The sequence below is a fragment of the Liolophura sinensis genome, chromosome 5, assembly GCF_032854445.1.
Source record: "Liolophura sinensis isolate JHLJ2023 chromosome 5, CUHK_Ljap_v2, whole genome shotgun sequence".
In the NCBI taxonomy this organism is placed as follows: Eukaryota; Metazoa; Mollusca; class Polyplacophora; order Chitonida; family Chitonidae; genus Liolophura; species Liolophura sinensis.
Window position 1 is genome coordinate 10,879,575 of NC_088299.1, and position 26,699 is coordinate 10,906,273.

At 38.7% G+C, this 26,699-nt stretch overlaps 2 protein-coding genes across 2 annotated transcripts in view; one reads left to right on the forward strand and one right to left on the reverse strand.

The window, feature by feature from the left end:
• Positions 1–3,233: 3,233 nt before the first annotated feature.
• LOC135465748 (T-complex protein 11-like protein 1) lies at positions 3,234–5,262 on the reverse strand. Its single transcript, XM_064743075.1, has one exon. The coding sequence runs from the start codon at positions 5,161–5,163 to the stop codon at positions 3,673–3,675; it is 1,491 nt and encodes a 496-aa protein (XP_064599145.1). The 5' UTR covers positions 5,164–5,262; the 3' UTR covers positions 3,234–3,672.
• A 103-nt stretch (positions 5,263–5,365) lies between these two features.
• Positions 5,366–26,699, forward strand: part of LOC135465452 (serine/threonine-protein kinase mTOR-like) — a 51,156-nt gene continuing 29,822 nt past the window's right edge. The window contains exons 1-20 of the mRNA XM_064742692.1: positions 5,366–5,403; positions 7,284–7,569; positions 8,074–8,309; positions 9,060–9,161; positions 9,659–9,757; positions 10,342–10,476; positions 10,828–10,890; positions 12,030–12,197; positions 12,637–12,749; positions 13,452–13,631; positions 14,333–14,461; positions 14,674–14,921; positions 15,738–15,856; positions 16,392–16,485; positions 16,923–17,128; positions 21,819–21,941; positions 22,282–22,365; positions 23,091–23,183; positions 24,284–24,418; positions 25,876–26,017. Coding sequence (XP_064598762.1) covers positions 7,344–7,569; positions 8,074–8,309; positions 9,060–9,161; positions 9,659–9,757; positions 10,342–10,476; positions 10,828–10,890; positions 12,030–12,197; positions 12,637–12,749; positions 13,452–13,631; positions 14,333–14,461; positions 14,674–14,921; positions 15,738–15,856; positions 16,392–16,485; positions 16,923–17,128; positions 21,819–21,941; positions 22,282–22,365; positions 23,091–23,183; positions 24,284–24,418; positions 25,876–26,017 — 2,695 coding nt within the window. The 5' untranslated portion in view covers positions 5,366–5,403; positions 7,284–7,343. The remainder of the gene's footprint in view (positions 5,404–7,283; positions 7,570–8,073; positions 8,310–9,059; positions 9,162–9,658; positions 9,758–10,341; positions 10,477–10,827; positions 10,891–12,029; positions 12,198–12,636; positions 12,750–13,451; positions 13,632–14,332; positions 14,462–14,673; positions 14,922–15,737; positions 15,857–16,391; positions 16,486–16,922; positions 17,129–21,818; positions 21,942–22,281; positions 22,366–23,090; positions 23,184–24,283; positions 24,419–25,875; positions 26,018–26,699) is intronic.

Sequence of the window (26,699 nt, forward strand, 5' to 3'; positions counted from 1 at the left end):
AGAAATTTCCATTTTTGAGGTGTATTTTTTCACTAATAACTAACCCCTCCATATCTTCTGCACGTTTTCCGTCTGGTCGGGATTAACCTGGTCTGAAATGACGTTACCGATGAACATCCAGGGAAAGCACTTTGCGCCCCTCTCCCCTCCCCTCCCCTACCCGACCAATTGTTTTGGCACAGTTGACGTCACCACAACAAACTACGGCACTTAATTTGCAGACTGACCGCTGGGGCCTGATGAAAACTTTAGGTTATAGCCATTTTTACGCCACAAACAGAAGTTCGAGAATCTTCTTTGTACCTTTACATGCGAAATCACATCCTAAATTCTATATTCATTAACATGGCGGAACATGAAGGCATACATACCTCCATGAGTGAGTGAGTGCTTAAGGTTTAACGTCATACTTAGCAATTTTTCAGGCATAAGAAGACGAAGAAATCCTTAGAGAGCCTGTAATGTGCCTCCATGTTGCAGAGCGGATTTCCACCGCTCTTTTATCTACATACCTCCATGATATTAAGAAATAAGAAACAAGCATTTCATATATCATTTAAAGGACAAAAACACAAGTGCGATAAGACCTTGCTACCCAGTAATTATCACATTACGGTTAGCAAGTGCTGCAGGCGCATACGCTGGGTTATCGATCAATGATCTGCTTTGTGCGGTACATTCCAGCACGATAATGCCCATTTCACGCCTTGTTAGTTTATGGTCATCTTCTTACGAAGATACAAAAACACACCTGTAGGTTCTTGGGCACGAAAATAAACAACCTCTTGTGCAAAACAGCACATGGCATGACATGACATGACATCTACCTCAGCCAAACCTGCAGGTACCTACGATTTTCGAGGCCGGCAGCAGTGTTAGCGGCGGTGTTGTGGTACGTGGAGCTGGATTACTCCTACTTCCAACCCCGACAATCAAACAGCTACAATTTTGTAAAGCTTGGCCTGTTTTTACAGACAGTGACTGACAACAAATATGCAACCTGAAAGTTACCTCATTTTTTTATTTTTTTTTAATAATCAGTTTTTGAAATTCATTTGTTTATATATTATCCTTTGTTGGTTGTTGTTAGCCAATACCGTATTTCAACTTATAGGAGTACAGAATCGATTCTGATTGGTTGATGTGAGAGATAGGCAAGCCCAGGCTATGCTTGCCCTCAGCTGAATTTTAAGTATGGTACATTTATTCAACCTTGACCAAAGTTGCTGGGTTTAACCCAGGGAACCCTATCTCCATTGTCAGCCAATCATCATCAATTTTTCAACCCAATCAGCAAATTAATTTAATATATTACATTTGTGATGCAAATTTCCTGATGCTACATATCGCATACCAGGCTTCATTTTAGGTGATGGAATCATCCAGGGCTACTTCTAGAAACAAAAATGTAAGCTTCTGACCAGGTTTTAAAGTTGACGTTATGACCAGGTGTAGAGAAATTTTATAAAATGCACCCTAAATGATGCTTTCTTAGAAATTTTAAGTGAAACTTAACTTTTTATATGTAAACCATTGTATTTTTGTTCAATTCAGGCCTTATAGTTTGAAGTGATCTTTCACAATCCAACGATTAACACAATCCTGAGACAGAGTCAAGGTGTGCTAGGAGAATGAATTTATACGTGCAAATCATATTTCTGGTCATGTACAAGTGGTGTAATAATCTCATATCTGCTCAGAACTGCTCAGTTTGGGAGCCCACATGTTTTCCGGAACTTGAACACCTACAAGGACGGAATTACTTAAAACACTGAGAGGGTGTTTCTACTACATGTATATAGAACTATGACTGTAGAGGTAATGCTTGAGGTATTTTGGTAACATGCTGCCAAAAGCAAAAGAAACTTGTTGGTATGTTAACCGCACCAGTATCTTTACAACATGTGGAAGATCTTACAGAAAACAAAGTACAAAATTGCCTGTGGTCCTGGACCCAATTTCACAAACCAACATTTTACTTCAGCTTAAATTTTACCTATTAGCTTATATACACGTTAAGAAAACAGAAAATGTGTTTTTTTTTTTCAGAATAACACAAAAAGGTCATCATGTCTTTATAATCCTCCATTTGAAAGGAGAACAAAAATGAAAAGAAAATCAATCCCAGAGAAAGAAAGATAAAAGGAATCCATGACAAGAAAACTTCCAACATTTCCTGACAAAACTGTAAATAATTGCTACATTTCTACAGCAATCATTGTGTATTGACACCTGCAACCAAGAAAAAAAAGTTGTTCACATCTACGTTTTCATCCACTTTATAGAGCCATTTAAGAGTTTAGTGAAGCTCCATTAATTTATTAGAAAAAATTTAGTGCTAGCATTAAAAATAGCATTTTAACGTCTTCATAGGCATCTAAAAGTACATTTTTACATGCCAAGCTTTAGGGGAATTACAGTATCTACATGTACTGCTCCACTGTTCTCTCCCTAACAGATTTGACTGTGTCGATATTTACCCTGGCTGGTCTCTCGTGTTTATTGCTGAGAGCTGGGGAAATCTTATCTTACAAACCATTTTTACACCATAAAAGAAGCTTTGATTTGTACTCCTACATATCAAAACATGTCAAAATTATGGTAATCATTGCACTTCATAAATCCTTTAATGCTTCTCTAAGCTCCCTGAGCTTATAGGTAGCCCCTTGCCTTGTAGTCTGGAATACACTTACTGTTTTAAAAATCCTGACAGTGCCCATGTAGACTACATTTTTTTCCCCTCTCAGGCTCCCAAAGTAAAGGTTTACTCGACATCACATATTTTGGCTGAAGTTAAATGTGGCTTTCAAGGGCTGGCCCCTAGTCAGCTTGTGCTAATTATTGATGATGGTTGTTAGCTGTACAGACGAGATGGTATGATTTATTCAAGATGACGGTAAACATTGCACCACATACTTCCGTATCTGACCTAAAAATCCCTTCATGGCTCAGTTACTCATTTTCTCTGACTATGAACATTTAATTATCATACACACGTGTTTTGAGCTTACCTTTGCAAAGTGGAATTTTAATCTTACCAGAAAACTGTAAGTTTCAGCACCGGCAGAAACATTTTATGAACTAAGAATGCACTCTTTTAAACAAAGTTTTAAAAGAAACACAAAAGTTAAGCTTTTGACCAATGCAACAACCAATCCACTTAACATTATATATATATATATATATATATATATATATATATATATATATACACTAATGGTTATATTTGAAATTCTGTAACGTGAAGTAATGCCATGTAATGTACATGTAATATACTGTCTTGGCTCAAAAACTTGGCAAAAAATTATTAATAATCTAAGTACCAATATATGATACAGTGCATATTAGTCAATATCACAATATTAGTCAACATCATAATAATATTATTATTTTAACTAACTGAAGTCTAATACAAGCTTACACTATTTAACTAAACTAATGTAACTAACTCCCCACAACAACGGTATGAAGAGAATTCACAAATATCTAATCCAATAATAACAAACACACACTAGTCTTGCTGAGTGACAGACAGATTCAAGCGTCATGCATAGCATTATGAGTGTAACAATAATTAATTTGGTATAAAATTGTTCGTTCAAAATATGCATCATGTGAGTCAGCAGTCAATCTGTGATAAAACCTTGGATGTTCAGCTTCTTTGCCCTTGTGTTACTTGTACTCAAGAAGATGCTCAATGATGCTGCTGTACCAGATTGAGAAGACAGAGCGATTGTGGGCGATGAGTCGTAGGAACTGACCACAGACTTGGACGAGATCCTTCTGCACCGTGGACAATCCTTGAGGAATCTTCTTTGGCTCAGAGTGAGAGGAAAAACTGGTCTGGTAAATAAACTGATGGACTCTTGATCTGATGACTTGATGAACTGTGTGGCTTTCATCTAAAACCTGTACAATTTGGCCCTTGAGATTATCCTCTTTGGATTTCTCCCTGTCTTGGAATCCGAGCTCTCGCAGCGTCTCGCCGACCACTTTGTTCACTTCCTCTGCCACGTGGGCCATCTTTTCCTTGAGCTCCGTTGGCTGCACGCCGTCTAGAAGAACATTTATACGAGATTGAAGAGTCTGTTTGAGTGCCTGTACGCCTACAATGGGTGTGCCCACAGTATGATAAGTCAGCAGCAGAACAGCAGATATCAGTGTTAGTCTCTTCGTTTTATCTCTGAGTTCCAGGAATCTATTTTGGTCCATCAGCAGTGTCTCCGGAAATGTCTCCTTGTCATCCCAGTTTAGCAGCTCCATGTAGGCCTCATTCAACACCGTCACTGGTGTAATAGAAGACGCAGCTGCAGCCCCCAAACTACTAGAGCTTTCCTGTAATTTTTTCAAATTCCGACTTAACCAAAGCTTGGTAAATTGCAATCCATCACGCCCATTTTGTTTTTGAACTTCCAAAAGATCTTGAAATTTTTTCCGCTCGTACTCCACCGATTGCTGCTGAATGTACGGACGCATTTGCTGAATGGTGTAGTTCGCCATGTCCATCCCCATCATCTCTAGCAGCTGAAAGATTTCCTTGAAAAGTGGAACAACTTCGGTGACTGTGCGCAATTTCTGAATGTTTTCATCCCTGATGGGGGCACAGAGTTTCGCCATGGTGTCTATTACGTAACCAGAGTAGTAATGAATGTCAAAAGCATCTTTCTCCATTTTCTGCTTGATAAGTTCCATATCCAGCACCTCCTCAATCTGAGCCCGGAGTCGTACATGCTGAGGTAACAACAACGACAACAGCTTCTCCTTCACTTCTCCCAAAAGATTCAAAGCTGGCGTGTAATCTGGTGGATCCGCATTCAATTGTTCTTGCAGCAAATCCCAAAAAGCTTGGTGCATTATATCGTGGACGCGTTTTTCCACACTCTGTGCTTGTGGTTCGTACTTTTCAAGTTTGAAATCATTATCGACGGCTATTTCATGAGCCAAGGTCATGTTTCTTACCCCTTTCGTCGCGGTCATTAGGTCTTGAAAGCTGATGAACTTGGGTGGGGAAGCGGGCACCGCAAGAAAGTCAGCATTACTTGACGGCGTAGGAATCGGTGTTGTTGTCCTTCTCTTCTTTGTATCGCTGGAATCTTCAAGTTCTGATTCATTCTGATTATCATCAGGCTGGTTTTGCACCTCTTCTAATTCCTTTTCAGACATACTTCCAGAAGACCATTCAAACCCCCCACTTCTAGAAATTTGTTATATGATAATAACAGATAAACAGATTGTACAAAAAATGACAACTTCATCGACCGAGTAATGGCGGCCGATGTTATGAGGCTTATCCCCCCTTGACGGAATTCTCCCATGTGAAATAAAAGTGCCGCAGACCGCAGAGCATTTGCGCCTAATTCTGAAGAAAACATCTCTGTTGTCAGAGTTTTGGTGCAAAACGAAGTGAGTAAACGTACTAATTCACTGCAGTAAAAATGCAGACATTGTTTAATGATTTCATCTGACTGATGCTGTCGAACGAAGTCGCCAGTATGTCAGTCACTTCTCTGTCATGCTGCTATGGTTGTTGTTGTTATGTAGTCAAATGTTGATTACAGAAGGGATGACATTTATGCCACGCCCACCCAACCAGTTTGCCATTATGGGTGTCACTAATTTGTTTTGAAATTACGTCTACATTGTACTCATAGGCTGAACCGTCATAATTATTAAAATATGACTGGACACTGAATCGCAACTACCTGAAGCGGAGTTGTAAAGTTAAGCTTGCTGTTTTGGTCGGGGATTCTTTTGTCACGAGGTAATTGATATGACATCATTTCATTGGGGAATCTGCTTTTTACCCTGGACATCTTAAAAGTGTGTCAAGGACAAGTATCAGCATTCACAGGACCATAAATTACAGCTATCATAGTCACAGAATCATAAAGATATGGGCAATATTTGAGACCGCACACATCCGTGCACTTCACTAGTAAGAGGCAGTGGTAAGCCGACGATGAAGTGAAAGATAACATGGGAAGGTATACAAGGAAATGAAAAACATTGGACGATGTTCTGAGAACTACGACTGACAATATCCAAAACTTATAGTATAGACAGTAGAACAGCTTAGCATATGTAAATTATGACCGTCAACAAAGTCGCTTTTAGAAGAGTGTTGTGTTAAATTCAGCATTATTTAGGCAATGTTTTCACTGCTGTGTCTACAGAAGTTAATTGTGTTGACACAAGTTAAACAGTAAATACCTGGATGTCTGCGGTCCCGAATGGCTGACGTAAAAACAAAATGTGACAGCTATAATAAAGATAAGGTTGATGTATTTGTTGGTATGACTCATTACTCATATGTTCATTGTGAGAAGCTGATTTTTCAATGAATTGTCGTCATTCTACATCGTGTCAGTAACCTCAACGTCTCAAATCCCCAAGGGGCCTGCATGGCCAAGATGGTTAGCGTGTCAACGCAGCACAATGACCTGGGAGCCTCTCCCAGATGTGATGCGGGTCACTGTGAGTTCAAAAGCAGCTCATGCTGGCCTCCTCTCTGACAGTATGTGGGGAGGTCTTTCAGCAACCTGCCTGCGGATGGTCATGGTTTTCCCTCAGGGTCTGCTCGGTTTGCTGGCCGCCGTCATATAAGTGAAAAAAACACCAATCAAATAAATATATCAAATCCCCATAATGTTTATTCAGGATAAACAGGTATCATTTCAAATCAAGAATTACATTTTTAACGACACTCTTTAATACTGTTCTGTGATGGCTGAGAAGGTTGAGTATCCTCATGGGCAGAGGCATGCAGAGCGCCTTGTTTGGTGCTTAGTGTACTTGAGCAAGCCAAGCTCTGGTTAGGCTAGTGACAGTACACTGTGGTGGGTTGAGAAGTCATATCGTTTGATTTCTTTGGCATGACATTCCAGTGAGGCAGCGTCATAAATATGATATGATTAACTTACCTGTTTTGAAGTGTATTGCCTGAATATGCTCTACTTCACTTTGTTTCTAAGGTAATGTGTTAAGCAGACACTAAAAAATTCCAAGAATGGAATAAAAATGAAATTGAAAATCTTTTTTTTATTTTGTTGTGTCTTCATGTTGTTTACGATTTTCCTGTTTTTCAAGGCTTTCCGGTCAAATGAATATGTCCACATTTCCCATAAAATAGACACTGAAAAAGATTCTTTCAGCCCGTAAAACAAAAATGTAAATAAATGAAACAAAGGCCTAACGTGCATAAATGACACTTTGATTCAGTGTCACTTTCTCTGTTGAAATGGAAGTGTTCACCTCACATTTTTGTTACCTTACTTTTCCTACAGCGATGATTAGCTGAATTCTCTGTGCTGCACCATCGGGTATAAGAGAACCAATCAGCCAAGATGTCTACAGCAATAGCCATGGCGCATTTCATCGCAGGCCTCAAGCATCGAAGTGAAGAGGTCCGCTTCAAAACGGCCAATGACCTGCACCACTTTGTCAGCACAGAGCTGCGAGAAATGCCCTTGGATGAACACACGTCCTTCATGGATGATTTCAACCACCACATTTTTGAAATGGTTTCTAGTTCTGATATAAATGAACGAAAAGGTGGAATACTGGCAATAGGTAAGTTTGTGCAATATGTTGATAGTTTGACCAGTATAACAACACTGATGTTCATAATCCTCTGGGGTGCCTCTGTGGCTCAGTTGGTTAGCGTGCGAATGGCCCTGGAGCCTCTCACCAATGCGGTCGCTGTGAGTTCGTTCAGCTTATGCTGGCTTCCTCTCCAGCTGTATGTGGGAAGGTTTGCCAGCAACCTGCTGATGTTCGTGGGTTTCCCCCGGGCTCTACCTGATTTCTTCCGAGCATAATGCTGGCTGCCGTCGTATAAGTGAAATATTCTTGAGTACGGTGTAAAACACCAGTCAAATCAAATCATAGGTTTTCGGTACTTATGAGGCTGTTGAGTACAACATGCATAAAGTGTCTTTGAGATGGTTTGTTTTCTAGCATGTCTACCACAATCTGATAAAGTCACCGTCTTTATATAATGGTTTCATTCATTCATAGGAATTAGGTTTCTGACACGTGTAAATGTTCACTGGTAACCATGTGTATGTATTTCAGTGAGTCTGATAGGTGTTGACATCGGTAACACCACCACACGTATCAGCCGATTTGCTAATTACTTACGTAACCTACTGCCATCCAATGATGTCGGGGTGATGGAAATGGCTGCACAGGCAGTGGGGCTCTTAGCTCTAACATCCGGCACCTACGTGGCTGAGTACGTGGAGTTTGAGGTGAAGAGAGCTCTGGAGTGGCTGACAGGGGACCGTCATGAAGGACGCAGACATGCAGCAGTGAGTCGTGGAATAAAGGACGTATAAGTTGCCTTAATGTGGCTCTCACATTGACTTGAAGTGATGTTTCATTTCTTTCTTGAATGCATATCCCAGGGGCTCAGATTTGTTGAGTCAAAAAGACATTCCTGCTCATACATGTAGCAAATTCTCTAGATCTGGCTTCCTTTGAAATATGGAAGGCTGCATGGAAAAATATTGTACACTCATACTTTTCAAGTACACTTCCAGCTTTCCTGTAATTCATTTGAGGTGCATGCAATTAAGTCAAGAGAGTGTTGAAATGTATTTACATAATATTAGGTAAATTATACAACATTCTATAACCAAGGAATTGATAAATGATATAGTTTCTCACATTAATCAATGTCCAGATGTACAGATGTTTATTAAAATCTTTTTCGATCTTATTGGCTTTTGGTTGAATTTTGTGACCATAAAGAAATCAGCCACTTTGTGACATTGACAGCAAAGGAACGGATTCCATATGTTGTAATTCTTCAGCCATGTCACATATGTGTAAGATGTTTATTCAAGTAGATAGTAGGTCATTGTTCTGTGCACAAAGTTAAACTTTTTGTGAAGCTCTGAAATCGGCTAACTCAACCAGTATCTCAGAAAATATACAGGAATATATGGTGTCAGAAACCCGCATATTGGGCTTGGCGGTTACCGACACCATATATTTCCATACCCTATATGAGTTAAAAAGCAAACACATCATTCTATTCTGTACCGATTCTGTTGCAGGTTTTAGTCCTGAAGGAGCTGGCTGTCAGTACACCTACTTTTTTCTTCCAACAAGTCCAGCAGTTCTTTGATTGCATCTTTAGTGCTGTGAGAGACCCGAAGGTAAACCATTGCAATTTCACTCTTCAGTAGTGTTGATTGCTGCTTCTAACGTACCACAGAGCTAATCAAGTTACGAGAGAAGTAGACTTAATTTTCTTATATTATAAGGATGATGCCTTACAGAACAGAACTGACATCATGATTTAAAATCATATTTACAATATATATCCCTTGTTATGAATGGAACTGATACAAAATCTGCAAAAGTGTCTGTACAGATGGTGATGCTAAATGAACCGGATATGACATCATTAAAGCAAAATGCGTTAAATAGGCATTGATACTAGGTACATGTATGTGTAATTTTTGTCATGATTTGATAAGGGAATCTGTAATACATGTATCTGGAGTCTTTTCAGTCAAGGCTTTGAAACTTGATTTGCTGACATGTGTAATGATAAGATATATTGTTGTTGTTCTGAAATGTTGTGTGAACTTTTCTGACAGTGATAGTGTAAATTTTTGATATTCTATGCATAATTTGTCTCCCCTACCAGCCTATTGTTAGAGAAGGAGCTGTTGCTGCTTTACGGGCTGCATTGGCGGTGACATCACAGCGAGAAACCAAGGCAACGCAGCGATCTCAGTGGTACAAGGTAAGACATATTGAAAACAAGTGGCGTTGCTTTGAGTATCCTTTGTACATTTGTAGCAGGCTTCAGGTATTCCACTGTCGTTAGACTAGCCTGCAGATGTTGAGGGCGTGGGGTTAGAGCTGTGATTTGTGGATATGTTACCTAATGCCACAAGCTCACCACTAGTACACCCATAGCTGGCTTCTAGCATTCCACTACCATTCATCTAGCCTTCATATGCCGAGGATGTCTAGAGTTAGAGCTGGTGTCCTGCTAATGTCATAAGCTCGCCACCAGCCCACTCATAGCTGGCTTCTAGCATCCCACTACCATTCATCTAGCCTTCATGCCTAACCTAATGCCACTAGCTCACCTCTAGTACACCTGTAGCCAACGTCTAGCATCCCACTACCTTTCATCTAGCCTTCATATGCTGAGGATGTCTAGAGTTCGAGCTGGGTTCTTCTGATGTCATAAGCTCACCGCTAGTATACCCGAAACTGACTTTTAGCATTCCACTACCATTCACCTTCCCTTCATGTACTAAAGATTGAGAGTAAGAGCTGTGAATATTGTGCATGACGTTTTCAATTTGTCTATTTCAGCAATGCTATGAGGAAGCCAAGAAGATATTTGATGAGCCCCAGGGGAGAGAGAAGAGGTTGAGTCGTGATGACTGGGCACATGGATCCCTGCTTATCATCAATGAGTTACTGCGATGTAGTAACGTGGAAGGGGAGGTAAGTCTGTCAGCTCAGGGAGACAGGCAAGTGTGCGATTAGTGGTGGTGCAGTAATTACAATGATACTCAAGTGTCTGTTACTGAAGTGTGTAACTGTCCTATAGTAAATGACTTGATAGATTAGCTTTTATTGATGTCCAAATATTTAATCAAGTCCTGAATGGTTCAGGAGCTATGAAATATTTTTTTGTTTGTATTTTGTTCTTTTTATGTATCTTGTGTTTTTATTTTGTGTGTTTCTAGGTACTTTTATCTTTTGCTTGGTGTCAAGCGATCTTGAATTTTTAATTAAACTCTTTACATTCCTTGGATTATTGGTGTGTAATATTAACTTCGTTTTTTTTGGCAGAGATTAAGAATTGAGATGGAAGAAATAACAGCTCAACAGAATCAACACAGGAAAACTTATAAGGTATGGCATCAGTTACTTTACGTGTAGACGTACCTATTTTGATGGACATTTTGATAATGAGTATTTCTGAAAAATGATTCTTGTATACACAGTTATTATTTATATTATGCAAATTTCAGGGAATCGCATAAATTTCCGTTTTAAAAATGAACAGTTACAGAAATGTGCTTATAGAAATGCATGTCTTTCTTCCACATGAGCAATATTTCAGCCATAATGTGGCAAAAAGCTATTGTAATCTACATGTAGTTTAAAAGTGTTTTATAGCATGCAATTTTGTGAGCTTTACTTTCTTTAAAGAATTAATAAAGTTTTGACAAGGACAGATGTCATATCATATTGGGAAGGTCTGCCAGCAACTTGTGGAATGTCGTTGAGATCTACTGCCCTTCGTCGATTTTGGCTGGTCCTTTTATTAGCTGGCCAAAGTTTAATAACAGTTTCTGTTTAATTTTCATCTAAATATACTTGTATAGCATATTGTAGAAGCCATACATGAATTTTTGGATGATGGTGTCTGATAACAGATTAATTGTTGAAAAATCACAGATCAGTCCAGGGAGTACTTGTTTACCACTACTGATCAGGCCAAATTCCACTGACCTCGGTAACTGATTGCCTCATCACTGTGCCCTGTATATTTGGTTTGAGCTAATACGTGATAATTATTGGTCGATTTAGTACATTGGATCCATTGTCTTTTCATTTTAACTTTCTATGAGTTCAACTCTGTCAGTCCTTCTCCCTAAATTATTGCTGTCCCTTTTAAATGATTGTATAAGGGCCTCCGTGGCTCAGTGGGTAAGCCAGCACAGGGTAATGACCTGGGAGCCTCTCACTAATGCGGTCGCTGTGAGTTCAAGTCCAGCTCATGCTGGCTTCCTCTCCAGCCGTATGTGGGAAGGTTTGCCAGCAACCTGCCGATGGTCGTGGGTTCCCCCAGTTTCCACCTGCCATAATGCTGGGCGCAGTTGTGTAAGTGAAATATTCTTGAGCGCGGCCTAAAACACCAATCAAATAAATAAATAAATGATTGTATAATTGATGTTGCCGGGCAACAAGGTTAAAATTCCATTTGCCAGGCATTTTTTTTTTAGTTATTGCTAACCTTTCCAATTATTGCATGATTTATGTTTTAGGAGCTGCAAGGCAAGAAGGTGCAGGGAAATGTTTCAGCTCTTCAACAACTACAGAACAAGTTATCTCCCCTGTCAAACTTCGGCCTTTCAGCTCGACCTCTGCAGTCGAAAGCCACATTCTTTGAGAGCAGAACTTGTAAGGAGTTGATGAGCTCACATTTTGAAAAGGTAAGTACAATGAGACATCATTATTGATGAAATTACTGTTATGTTGTGCAAGATTATTGATGAAGAGATTATTATGTACCTGAAAGGTTACATGTACTTGTACCTGTATATCTGCCCCCCACTCTCAGTGCTTGAGGGGCCTTGGTGACAATAAGAGGGTTGGCAGTGCTTGTGTGGCCGTTTGTACAGTCTGACATTCTGCTGAAGACCACTTGTCATCCACCAAAAGTTAATCAGCATCTTGTCAGCAAGGAACAGTTGGTAAAACTGACCTCCTGCATTAAAACAACAATGAAATAAATAAACATTTATATCAGAGAAGGCAGCTTGCAAAAAGTTATGTCTCTGAACTTATTGTGGCAATTCTGGTTTGTATTCAAATTTTAGTAAGTATGCTTTTTCTTGGAGACTGACAATGGTATGTCGCTATTCTCTTCAGGTGTGTGGTATGGTGCTCCGTCACAGAGGAAGTCGCAGCCTGTTTGTCCAGCAAACACTGCTCATGGTCATCCCGCGCCTGGCAGCCTTCAACCCACCTCTCTTCTCAAGAAAGTCAGTACTGTATATACATTAGTACTATTATGACATATATTATACACAGGCCAGTGAGATGGATCAAGTAGATTGATAAAGCTGTCAAGTAATTGCATTTTAAGCAATAATATTTTAATATATTTTATATAATATAAGGTTTCCTTGTACAATTTACCTATCATCGTGCTGTGAATTATTATAAAAGTTGCATAGCAGGCACTTTTTGAAATGTTTCGATTGAATTAAATCACAACATACATGTACATTAAGTGCAATGAAATGGAAAAATGTTAATGAAGCTATTGATACTTAATGTCCCCCATATAGCCAACGTTGTAATTTAAGCATTTGATAATGGAATATTTAGTCCAAGTAGCCTGGTAAAAGTGATGTTTGGGTTGGTAAAGCCTGAAAATTTGTAATCTATAAGGTATACAAACCTTGGACAAGAACTGTCCAATGTTGAAATGTTAGTTGTTCTGAATTGAAACTTGGTAAATGGCTTTCTATAAGTTACAGACCAAGTTCGAGCTTTGTTTGTTGATTTTCAAAAAAATTGTGTTTATTACGTAATTTTTGCTCTGTTGTGGACATCACGTGTAGCTATTATCCAAATCTTATCAAATCGATATGAAGCATGTATTGAGAAAGGAAAGGAAGCCTTCAAGAATGCTTGTCTTTTATATATGTTAACCATTTCACTCATCTATGTTATTCTAGGTATCTGATAGATACGATGAACTTCCTGCTGATAATCCTTAAGAACAGCAAAGAGAAGACACAGGCATTCCAAGCGGTGGGGCTGCTGGCCGTGTCCGTACAGGAGGAAATCTCAAGCTTCCTGCCTCGCATTATGGAAGTCATCAAGACATCCCTGCCACCTAAAGATCTCCCACTCAAGTAAGTGGAGGGGGGGTAGGGTGTTGGTGGGGGGGTTGTCGGACATGATAGTGTGCTTAAAATCATAGCTTTTGAATAGACCTTTCCAAACTGTCATTTAAGAACATGCCGTTGACCAGTCATAAGCAGTATTGTTGCAGATAGGTCAACCGGTTGTCCCAGACTTCAGTTGCAAATGTTCAACCCTTTTGTGATGTCACTGCGAATGGAATGAAAAGTAACCTTGTCATAAGAAGGGTAGGTCGGAGGTCGGATGTGTTGGATCCATACATTGGCAGTTGATGAAACCTATCAGGAAATTTCAGTGGTCTTTCAGGATTAATGCCAGGTCTCTTTCAAGCATATGGCACAAGAATAGTGTATTTGATGACTGCTTAAAATATTGCATAGCAACCTGCGGATGGTTGTGGGTTTCCCCCAGGCTCTGCTGGGTTTACTCCCATTATAATGCTGGCTGCCGTCGTATAAGTGAAATATTCTTGAGTGCTGCATAAAACACCAATCAAATAAATACACCAGCACACCACCGTTTCACATCAGTGAGTTACCTTGTCTGAAAGGATAAACTGTGTGAGTGCATATTCTTCATGGTAGTTGTGAGTGTCCACAGTCTGACAAGATATAAAACTGATAAGGTGTAGACGTGACAAGATTGGTCATACAGGTGATAAGTATACATATATTTTTTTCTTACCTTACAGGAAGCACAAACACTTTGTGGTGGACCCAGCAGTTTTTACGTGTATCAGTATGTTAGCCCGGGCTGTCGGGCTGAGCATGTCACGTGACATCAAGGAGCTTCTAGAACCAATGATGGCCGTAGGGTTGAGGTAAGCCTAAAGATTGATGAATTTCGCTGTATTCCTGATCTTCTGTGCGTGTGAGACCAAAGGGAAGGGAAAAATTCATTATAAATTGACTTAGATATCATGAAATAAGTAAACATATTATTATTACTTGAAATTTCTTTCTGTTTGGCATGTCATGAGTATAGTTTTAATGAAGAATCCAATAAATACGATAATTTCTGTTTGTTGTGAAGCCCGGCGTTGACAGCTGCCCTCCGTGACCTAGCAACACAGATCCCTCAGCTCAAGACAGACATCCAGGATGGCCTGCTGAGGATGCTGTCTATAGTGCTGATGGGACGACCCCTGAGGCACCCCGGGGCCCCAAAGAGTCCCACATCACCAATCCCCATGTCAAGTTCTGTGTCTAACCTAGCTGAACCTCAGGATGTCACCAGCATTACCCTGGCTCTAAGAACACTAGGCAGTTTCGACTTTGAAGGTAAGTCAGGAAATACGCCCACTATTTGTTGCATAAAAGGTTCTAAAATTGCCCTGAATACAGTTATTGGCCGCTTAAAGTTTAGGATCTTTTTATAAACTTTAAAAAATGAGAAATGTTTGACACCAAAGTGTGATTGGTACCTTCTGTTTAATAGTTATGTTTGGTTATTTTGAACAAATAAAACATTTTAGGAATTGTTGCAGTTTTTATTTTACGTTCACTTCTTAAAAAATTAATCTGTAGTATATGTATACACAGCACTTTTGTATACTTGGACAGATGGCACTACATCATGTAAATAAATGGGTATGATAAAAAAGGGATTCTTTCCTACGCTTATCTCTTGGTCTGATATATTTGTGTGTTTATCTGATGGTTTCCCTTACAATGGAAAAACCAGTTATTAAACTATAAAAATGGTCGCTGAAAAGCCAGACATAGTGATGGAGCTTTGTAAAATGTAAGAGGAAAAATGACATCGGCAGATTGTCTGTTTACATTCATCATGAATAATGACATCAAAACGAGTTTGTCAGCACAAGTTGTTCCATATTCGTTTCTGTTCTGAAAGCTGTGATTTAACCTCCTGTGACAATGTATTTACAAAAATAAGACCTCTGTGTATTTCCTTGCAGTTGCATCCAATAAAACTCAGAATTGAAAGTGTACGTCATTGGCCATTCATGGGAGGAATTTCACATTTTGTAATTTTACTGACACGTCGGTTTCTTTCACCCATCAATGTAGCATATGTGAAATATTCTTAAGTTGGATAGCAAAGAAACAAATTTAAAAATTTTAATTTAATTTTAGGCCATTCCTTAACCCAGTTTGTTCGTCATTGTGCGGAAACTTATTTGTCCAGCGAGAACAAGGGCATCCGCACTGAGGCAGTGAAGACCTGTGCACGACTCTTGACCCCTTTACTGAATGTAAGTTCGAATTCACTTGGTGGTTCACAAGTTTAAATTATTACTCATGTATGACAAATTAAGTGTACAGCTACTGTAATTTTTGAACCTGTTTGCATGTTTGCAAGGTGTTTATTTATGCCTGTTCTGAGGGCGTTCGTCTAAGTAGACTGAGAAAATTATACTTTTTGTCAAGCCCTGAAATCAACCATTGTAGTTTTGTTTCCAAAATCAGATGAAAAAGGGCATAACTACACTGAAAATTGCTCATGTGCAAAAAGGATGAGGAATTTATAGGGTATCGTGCAAAAGTGATTCTTGACAGTGACATTTGTGTGACCTGAAATTTAAATTTTTGGCCTTCTGTATCTATACTATCACAAGTTTTTCGTAGAAATAGTTTTCATACTTGCTTACTGGGGACAGAAAAATGTTTTTTTTCAGGGGCCACTGAAAGATGTTTTAAAATTAATTCCAGTTTTTGCTTATCTGATGTCCTAAATGGCTTGGAAGTTTGTCGAAACCATTTCACCTTTTTGCTTCTTCATTTGCTCAGTTATTGTCCTCCCAGCCTGGACAGAGTGTGGCAGCCATGAACACAGTGGCTGAGGTCCTCAACAAGCTGTTGGTCGTGGGAATCACAGACTCAGGTTTTAGCTCATTTCTTCTTTTATAAGAATATCGAGAGGGTATAAGAAAATCCAAAAATGCAAGATAAAACGACTTTTGTGCAGAAGTGATATCCTGACTCTCGTGAAATTATCAGATGCAAACCATGAGTTTTGTAGCGTTTTTAACCTGACTGCACCAATCATTAAAGGTGCGCAGAGTTTCTAATAGCTGCAGTCTGTGTTAGCTGCAAGACATTCATATAAATGTATTTTCATGGTAGGTCTCTTTGTGCAGCAAATATCTGTACCTACGAAAGATAACTTGTTGGAAAAGTAACACGATGTAATATTGTTGCAGTTAAATACATGTAATTATTGTGCTTAAGGAATAAACACTCACTCTGTGAAATTAACTGTGAGAAATATTCCTTGTAATAGGGTAAATTGTTGAACGTATTTTCACTCTCTTTTGACAGACTCTGACATTCGTTACTGTGTCCTGGCCTCGTTAGACGAACGCTTTGACCCTCACCTGGCCCAGGCTGAGAACCTTAGTGCTCTATTTGTTGCCCTCAACGATGAGGTGTTTGAAATACGGGAACTCGCTATTTGTATTATTGGCCGCCTAAGCTGTATGAACCCAGCTTATGTGATGCCGTCACTGAGGAAGACGCTGATTCAGGTACGTAAGTGTTCTGTGATGGTATCTACCTGTCTCCCAGTATTGACAAGATAAGCTTTATGAGGCCAGATTAGCTGTAGGAACAGAGTTTAACTGTATGAACCCAGCTTCTGTGATGCCATGACTGTGGAAGACACTGATTCAGGTATGTCTATTTTATGGGGTGTCATGAACCTGCTTTTCAATATTGATGGGTAAACTCTATGAATCCAGCGTAGCTGTAGGAAAACGGCTGGCTTAACCGTACAAATCCAGCTTATGAGCCCAGCTTAGCTCCTGGCTTCACTGTACAAATCCAGCTTAGCTGTATGAACCCAGCATAGCTGTGTGAACCTAGCTTAGCTGTATGAGCCCAGCTTAGCTGCTGGCTTAACTGTACAAATCCAGCTTAGCTGTAAGAACCCAGCTTAGCCGTGTGGACCTAGCTTAGCTGTATGAGCTCACCTTAGTTGCTGGCTTAACTGTACAAATCCAGCTTAGCTGTATGAACCCAGCTTAGCTGTGTGAACCCAGCCTAGCTGTAGGAAGCCGGTTTACCTGTACATATCCAGCTTATGTGAGACATTCACTGAGGAGGACACTGATTCAGGTATGCATGTGTTCTGTGATGTTATCTACCTGTCTTTTGTTATTGACAGGATAAGCTTTATGAAGTCATATTAACCATTGGATCCCAGCATAGCTGTACAACCCAGGTTATGTAATACTGAGTCTCTACCTGTGTGGGGGCCTCAGTGGCTCAGTTGGTTAGCGCGCTAGCGCAGCGTAGACCCAGGAGTCTCTCACCAATGCGGTCGCTGTGAGTTCAAGTCCAGCTCATGCTGGCTTCCTCTCCGGCCGTATGTGGAAAGGTCTGACAGCAACCTGCGGATGGTCGTGGGTTTTCCCCAGGCTCTGCCTGGTTTCCTCCCACCATAATGCTGGCCGCCGTCGTATAAGTGAAATATTATTGAGTACAGCCTAAAACACGAATCAAATAAATAAATAAATCTACCTGCATGAACCAGGATTCACTGGATAGTTTGCATGAACTCATTTGTTGGGGATTACTTAATACTTACTCCATCATTACAGGAGACTCGCTACTCTTGATCTGCTCGTGAAAAAAAGTGTCATATGTGGTGTGGGAATGTTCATTACTGACTTGTCCAAGGTTTGTGGTTTGCTCCAGGCATCCTGGTTTCCTCCACTCATGGAACTGACTCTCTTCATTTAAGAGAAATATTCTTCAGTATGAAGTCAGAATCTGTTAAATCAGTCCATTAATAAAGAATTATATATTGAATAAGGACTGACTGGATACATGTAGTTATTGTTTTTGATTGTTGATGCATTATTCATCTGTAGATCATCTGTCGAGTAACTCAATCTGAATCAGTGAAGAAGTACACTTTGAGTAATTTTAAATAATGACAGACTGGAGACTCATTGTTTTGGGTATTCATGCATTGTTCATCTGCAGGTCATCTGTCAAGTAACTCAATGTGAATCAGTGAAGAAGTACACTTCGAGTAATTTTAAATAATGACAGACTGCAGAGTTATTGTTTTGGGTATTGATGCATTGTTCATCTGTAGATCATCTGTCAAGTAACTCAATGTGAATCATTGAAGAAGTACACTTAGGGTAAATTTAAATAATGACAGACTGCAGAGTCATTGTTTTGGGTATTGATGCATTGTTCATCTGTAGGTCATCTGTCAAGTAACTCAATGTGAATCATTGAAGAAGTACACTTAGGGTAAATTTAAATAATGACAGACTGCAGAGTCATTGTTTTGGGTATTGATGCATTGTTCATCTGTAGGTCATCTGTCAAGTAACTCAATGTGAATCATTGAAGAAGTACACTTAGGGTAAATTTAAATAATGACAGACTGCAGAGTCATTGTTTTGGGTATTCATGCATTGTTCATCTGTAGGTCATCTGTCAAGTAACTCAATGTGAATCATTGAAGAAGTACACTTAGAGTAATTTTAAATAAGGACAGACTGCAGAGTCATTGTTTTGGGTATTGATGCATTGTTCATCTGTAGGTCATCTGTCAAGTAACTCAATGTGAATCAGTGAAGAAGTACACTTAGAGTAATTTTAAATAATGAAAGACTGCAGAGTTATTGTTTTGGGTATTGATGCATTGTTCATCTGTAGATCATCTGTCAAGTAACTCAATCTGAATCAGTGAAGAAGTACACTTAGGGTAAATTTAAATAATGACAGACTGCAGAGTCATTGTTTTGGGTATTGATGCATTGTTCATCTGTAGGTCATCTGTCAAGTAACTCAATGTGAATCATTGAAGAAGTACACTTAGGGTAAATTTAAATAATGACAGACTGCAGAGTCATTGTTTTGGGTATTGATGCATTGTTCATCTGTAGGTCATCTGTCAAGTAACTCAATGTGAATCATTGAAGAAGTACACTTAGGGTAAATTTAAATAATGACAGACTGCAGAGTCATTGTTTTGGGTATTGATGCATTGTTCATTTGTAGGTCATCTGTCAAGTAACTCAATCTGAATCATTGAAGAAGTACACTTAGGGTAAATTTAAATAAGGACAGACTGCAGAGTCATTGTTTTGGGTATTGATGCATTGTTCATCTGTAGGTCATCTGTCAAGTAACTCAATGTGAATCATTGAAGAAGTACACTTAGGGTAAATTTAAATAATGACAGACTGCAGAGTCATTGTTTTGGGTATTGATGCATTGTTCATCTGTAGGTCATCTGTCAAGTAACTCAATGTGAATCATTGAAGAAGTACACTTAGGGTAAATTTAAATAATGACAGACTGCAGAGTCATTGTTTTGGGTATTGATGCATTGTTCATCTGTAGGTCATCTGTCAAGTAACTCAATGTGAATCATTGAAGAAGTACACTTAGGGTAAATTTAAATAATGACAGACTGCAGAGTCATTGTTTTGGGTATTGATGCATTGTTCATCTGTAGGTCATCTGTCAAATAACTCAATGTGAATCATTGAAGAAGTACACTTAGGGTAAATTTAAATAATGACAGACTGCAGAGTCATTGTTTTGGGTATTGATGCATTGTTCATCTGTAGGTCATCTGTCAAGTAACTCAATGTGAATCATTGAAGAAGTACACTTAGGGTAAATTTAAATAATGACAGACTGCAGAGTCATTGTTTTGGGTATTCATGCATTGTTCGTCTGTAGGTCATCTGTCAAGTAACTCAATGTGAATCATTGAAGAAGTACACTTAGGGTAAATTTAAATAATGACAGACTGCAGAGTCATTGTTTTGGGTATTGATGCATTGTTCATCTGTAGATCATCTGTCAAGTAACTCAATGTGAATCATTGAAGAAGTACACTTAGGGTAAATTTAAATAATGACAGACTGCAGAGTCATTGTTTTGGGTATTGATGCATTGTTCATCTGTAGGTCTTCTGTCAAGTAACTCAATCTGAATCAGTGAAGAAGTGCACTTAGAGTAATTTTAAATAATGACAGACTGGAGACTCATTGTTTTGGGTATTCATGCATTGTTCATCTGTAGGTCATCAGTCAAGTAACTCAATCTGAATCAGTGAAGAAGTACACTTAGAGTAATTTTAAATAATAACAGACTACAGAGTCATTGTTCTGGGTATTCATGCATTGTTCATCTGTAGGTCATCTGTCAAGTAACTCAATGTGAATCAGTGAAGAAGTACACTTAGAGTAATTTTAAATAATGACAGACTGCAGAGTCATTGTTTTGGGTATTGATGCATTGTTCATCTGTAGGTCATCTGTCAAGTAACTCAATGTGAATCATTGAAGAAGTACACTTAGGGTAAATTTAAATTATGACAGACTGCAGAGTCATTGTTTTGGGTATTCATGCATTGTTCATCTGTAGATCATCTGTCAAGTAACTCAATGTGAATCATTGAAGAAGTACACTTAGGGTAAATTTAAATAATGACAGACTGCAGAGTCATTGTTTTGGGTATTGATGCATTGTTCATTTGTAGGTCTTCTGTCAAGTAACTCAATCTGAATCAGTGAAGAAGTGCACTTAGAGTAATTTTAAATAATGACAGACTGGAGACTCATTGTTTTGGGTATTGATGCATTGTTCATCTGTAGGTCATCTGTCAAGTAACTCAATCTGAATCAGTGAAGAAGTGCACTTAGAGTAATTTTAAATAATAACAGACTACAGAGTCATTGTTCTGGGTATTCATGCATTGTTCATCTGTAGGTCATCTGTCAAGTAACTCAATGTGAATCATTGAAGAAGTACACTTAGGGTAAATTTAAATAATGACAGACTGTAGAGTCATTGTTTTGGGTATTCATGCATTGTTCATTTGTAGGTCTTCTGTCAAGTAACTCAATCTGAATCAGTGAAGAAGTGCACTTTGAGTAATTTTAAATAATGACAGACTGCAGACTCATTGTTTTGGGTATTCATGCATTGTTCATCTGTAGGTCATCTGTCAAGTAACTCAATCTGAATCAGTGAAGAAGTACACTTACAGTAATTTTAAATAATGACAGACTGGAGACTCATTGTTTTGGGTATTCATGCATTGTTCATCTGTAGGTCATCTGTCAAATAACTCAGTTTGAATCACTGAAAAAGTTCACTATTTAAAAGAGTAATTTTAAATAATGACAGCCTGGAGAGCCATTGTTTTTGAACTGTTTATTTGTGGTTCATCTAAAGATCTTGACAGAATTGGAGCACAGTGGAGTGGGTCGTAACAAGGAACAGGCAGCCCGCCTGCTGGGCCACCTGGTGTCTAATGCTGCGCGCCTGATACGGCCATACATGGAACCTATCCTAAAGGTCAGCATATTCAAACAGCTCCAGATGGTTCACACTCCGTACCACATTGACTTATCGGGGAGAGATAACCTTCTACAAATGCTTCACCGTGTACAATTTGACCAAAAATTATATAATATTCTAGTTTGATGCATTGATTATTAATTAATCGTACTTTTAACCAAAACTTAAGGCTGAGATTTTTATTTTTAATAATGTTAATACATTGCTTAAGATCTAGGAACTTTTTACATATTTGACTTGTGAAAGAACCTGTGATTTTACATGTATGTGTATGATGTAATCTTGTCGAGAAGTTAAAAACCACTTCATCGGTGTACTGTACCTTGTATTTGAACAGGTGTTGATCCCTAAACTGAAGGAGCCAGACTCAAACCCAGCTGTGACTATCTGTGTTCTGGCTGCCATAGGAGAACTAGCCCAGGTATTTGTGGTGTACCGTTGGTGAATATAGGTTGATGTTGTACAAGTAGCCTAACTCTTCCAGTTTTTAGGACAGGTATTGGTTGTGCTGAAAGTGAAGAATTACATTTCTCTCCAAATTTTATGAAAAGTAAAGATTGAATATGTTGTTCATTAGCTGGACTAATCATGTGGAAACAGAGGATCTGAATATTCCTGTCACATTTACATGTATATTGGCTAAAAAGAGTAGAACAGGTGTCCCCAAAATTAGAAGAATTAGGGATATGTGATGTTGAGGTTGAAGGATGCATAAGTAGAGCTACACTTGTATATGATCAGATACATATTTAATACAGACCACAGATTTCATGTTAAAGCCTTCTCTTTGCTATGCTTTTGACCATGAACTGATCAGTGTTTCACTATGCTACTCATTTGACAATACACAAAAAATGGAGCTAGACCCAGATTATCGACGTACTGTACGACCATCGTCCTAAGATTCCTTAGTTATTCTGTTAAGAAAAAATTTCTGGTTGCTTTGCGCAACTAGTTATACTGCCTAAACTGTCACTAGTTGGTACTAACTAGAAAGGTTCCCACACATTACCACACCGTTTTATGACTTATGGTACTGACAAAGCAGCCTCATAGTACTGAGTGGCAGTCATACAGTTCAGAACCAATCACTACTGTCAGGTTACAGTGTTTGCTGTGTAATAACAGGTCTTGTTGCTTTTGCAGGTGAGTGGAGTGGACATCAGAAAGTGGGTGGATGAATTACTGCCCATCATACTGGAGATGTTACAGGATTCGTCTGCCCTTCAGAAAAGAGAGGTGGGTCAGGATTCCACAGTTGTTTATATTTTAATATTGGGGTGTAATGTACTTAAAAGATCAGGTTCATGTGAGATGTGGAGCACAAAATTAGGTCAAGTTTATGATGCCTACAAAGAAAATTTGTTTGTTTGAAGAGATTCTGTATATTGTTTATTTATTCATTTATTTGATTTAATGTTTTACGCCGTGCTCAAGAATATTTCACTTTTACGAGGGGGGCCAGCGTTTAGGTGGAAGGAAACCACACAGAGCCCACAGGTTGCCTGATAGGAAGCATGAGCTGGACTTGAACTCATAGCAACAGCATTGGTGAGAGGCACCTGTGCTGGTGTGCTGACACTCTAATGTGATACCAGCTATTAAAGCAAATATAGTATATGTAGATACATGTTGTATTATGAATGTGCTTTATGTTTATTTGTAGTGTATGTACATGTACTTTATGTGTATGTTTATATTTGTAGTGTATGTACATGTACTTTATGTGTATATTTATCTATATTTGTAGTGTATGTACATGCACTTTGTGTGTATGTTTATCTATATTTGTAGTGTATGTACATGCATTTTATGTGTATGTTTATCTATATTTGTAGTGTATGTACATGTACTTTGTGTGTATGTTTATCTATATTTGTAGTGTATGTACATGCACTTTGTGTGTATGTTTATCTATATTTGTAGTGTATGTACATGCACTTTATGTGTGTGTTTATCTATATTTGTAGTGTATGTACATGTACTTTATGTGTATATTTATCTATATTTGTAGTGTATGTACGTGTACTTTATGTGTGTGTTTATATTTGTAGTGTATGTACATGCACTTTATGTGTATGTTTATCTATATTTGTAGTGTATGTACATGCACTTTGTGTGTATGTTTATCTATATAGTGTATGTACATGTACTTTATGTGTATGTTTATCTCTGTAGTGTATGTACGTGTACTTTATGTGTGTGTCATGGGTTTCCCACAGGCGTTGGCCTGTTTCCTCCCACCATAATGCTTGCCACCTTTGTATGAGTGAAATATTTTTGAGTACGGCGTAAAACACCAATTAAATAGAAATATGTTATGTGTACATGTATTGAAGGTGGCCTTATGGAGCCTAGGACAGATGGTGGAGAGTACAGGCTATGTGGTAGAGCCGTACAAGAAGTATCCCTCCCTTCTGGAGGTGTTGCTGAATTTCCTGAAGACAGAGCAGTCTCCCGGCATACGTAGAGAGGTAAGTTGAAAAGAATTGTTATTCCACAAAAACACGTAAAGCTGCAACTGAAAGCTTTGTCACACGCCTTCATTTTAGTTTTTCAGCTAGTGTGTGATTATCACACCTCATGCAAAAGATCAGGGGCCGCTTCCACAAAGCCATTTCTGACTTAACCCGAAATTGAAAACCTCCTCACAGTTTTGGTCTTTGGTATTGGAAGTTGAAATTTGGACACATTTGTTTTAAGATAATATTGATGAGGTGGACAAAACTTTAATTTCTAAAGCCGAAAAATGAGCTTTAAGATTACATTTCAGATTTTTACGTAAGTCAGAAATGGCTTTGAGGAATCGGCCTCATTGTGTGATTAGTGTACCTGTATCATCGTCCCCAGGGTAATGATTTTTGTTAGGTGTGTTTAGCTAGCATTGTCGCAGGAGCACATTAGATGTGGAAATGTGATAGCACACCTCAAACTCATCCTCTTTTTGAGTTTATCAGGTGTGTCTTATTAGCGCACCTAGACCTTGTCTCACCAGCACGTTAGATGTGGGAATGTGATAGCACACCTCAAACTCATCCTCTTTTTGAGTTTATCAGGTGTGTCTTATTAGCACACCTAGGCTTTGTCTTAGGAGTGCCTTAGATGTGGGAATGTGATAGCACGCCTCAAACTCATCCTCTGTGTGAGTTTATCAGGTGTGTCGTATTAGCACACCTAGACTTTGTCTCAGGAGTGCGTTAGGTGTGGGAATGTGATAGCACACCTCAAACTCATCCTCTTTTTGAGTTTATCAGGTGTGTCTTATTAGGACACTTAGGCTTTGTCTCAGCAGTGCGTTAGATGTGGGAATGTGATAGCACACCTCAAACTCGTCCTCTTTTTGAGTTTATCAGGTGTGTCTTATTAGGACACTTAGGCTTTGTCTCAGGAGTGCGTTAGATGTGGGAATGTGATAGCACACCTCAAACTTATCCTCTTTTTGAGTTTATCAGGTGTGTCTTATTAGGACACCTAGACCTTGTCTCGCGAGCACGTTAGATGTGGGAATGTGATAGCACACCTCAAACTCATCCTCTGAGTTTATCAGGTGTGTCTTATTAGCACACCTAGCACACCTCAAATTCAAAGGCATTAGTCCAATACTGTTATTGTTTCACCACCTGTGATGTCATGTTCCATTTTGCCTAGTTCAAGTTGTACCACTTATTCATGGAAAAAGTAACTTAGAATTTCCAGAATGTCTCTGGTCCCTTTGATCTTGGGACATCGGTCAGGATGCAAATAGTTGAAAGTTGATTTAGCATGCATTATGATGTCATCCCACTGGAATGTCATGAAGGAAAAGATTTTTTTTTTCGACGCATAGCATCTGGGTGTAAAATCTCAAAATGCAATAACAAGGAAATTTGTTATTAGTGAAGCATGAAAGTTCACTTTTAAATACATAATAGATCTGTGTTGATGATGACAGGTTATCCGTGTGCTGGGACTTCTGGGAGCTCTGGACCCTCATAAGCACAAGATGAATATCGGGGTGATCTGTACCACGGGCGACTCCGCCGCCTCCGTGGGCATGACAGAGAAGAAAAGCACACAGGACGCTAGTCAACCAGGTAAACACATCATAGCCCTTCAGTAAACCAGTGACTGACGATGTGTTAAATTTGTCATCAAGAAAAAGTACTTCAGTACACGCAAGACTGTTAAGTTTTATTACACCCTTTCTTAACACTGGTGCCGTGAGTTGATATATTTTTGAAGGGTTTTGCTTAATGTTTCACATTCTGGACTTTTTGACAATTTTTCTTGGGTTTAAGTGTTACCTTGTGAGCAAGTCATGTGTTTTAAATACGTTTTAGTCGGTTAGAAAAATTCTAAAAACGATAAATTAAACTATTTTCCCAGAGAGTGTTTAATGGTCTTTCAGCTGATAAATATTTTATTATAGTGGTTTCTTTGCCATTAAAGGTGTCCTGTTAACAAAAGTGACAGTGAAGCCTCTAGTTCACTTCAAAGGCAGGTTTATTGGTCAAAGAGTACAGTGACCTTTTTAACTGTGCATATGTATAACCCTACCTTCATATTTTGTACAGTTTAGAATTAATATACCATATTGCCTTAACCTATTTGCATATAAAAAAATAAACATTTTAAATGCAATTCATGCACTTTTTAAAATTTGACATTCCAAACAAACTTACGGTGTTCGAATCAACAGAATTTCAGGGTTTCACAAAGAGAATGATTTTATCAATCTACATTGAACAATGCCCTCAGAATGTGCTTTAATGATCA

What these genes read in the sequence shown, in the direction of transcription:
- LOC135465748 (XM_064743075.1), bottom strand. Translation starts at nt 5,163, where the DNA reads ATGTCTGAAAAGGAATTAGAAGAGGTGCAAAACCAGCCTGATGATAAT.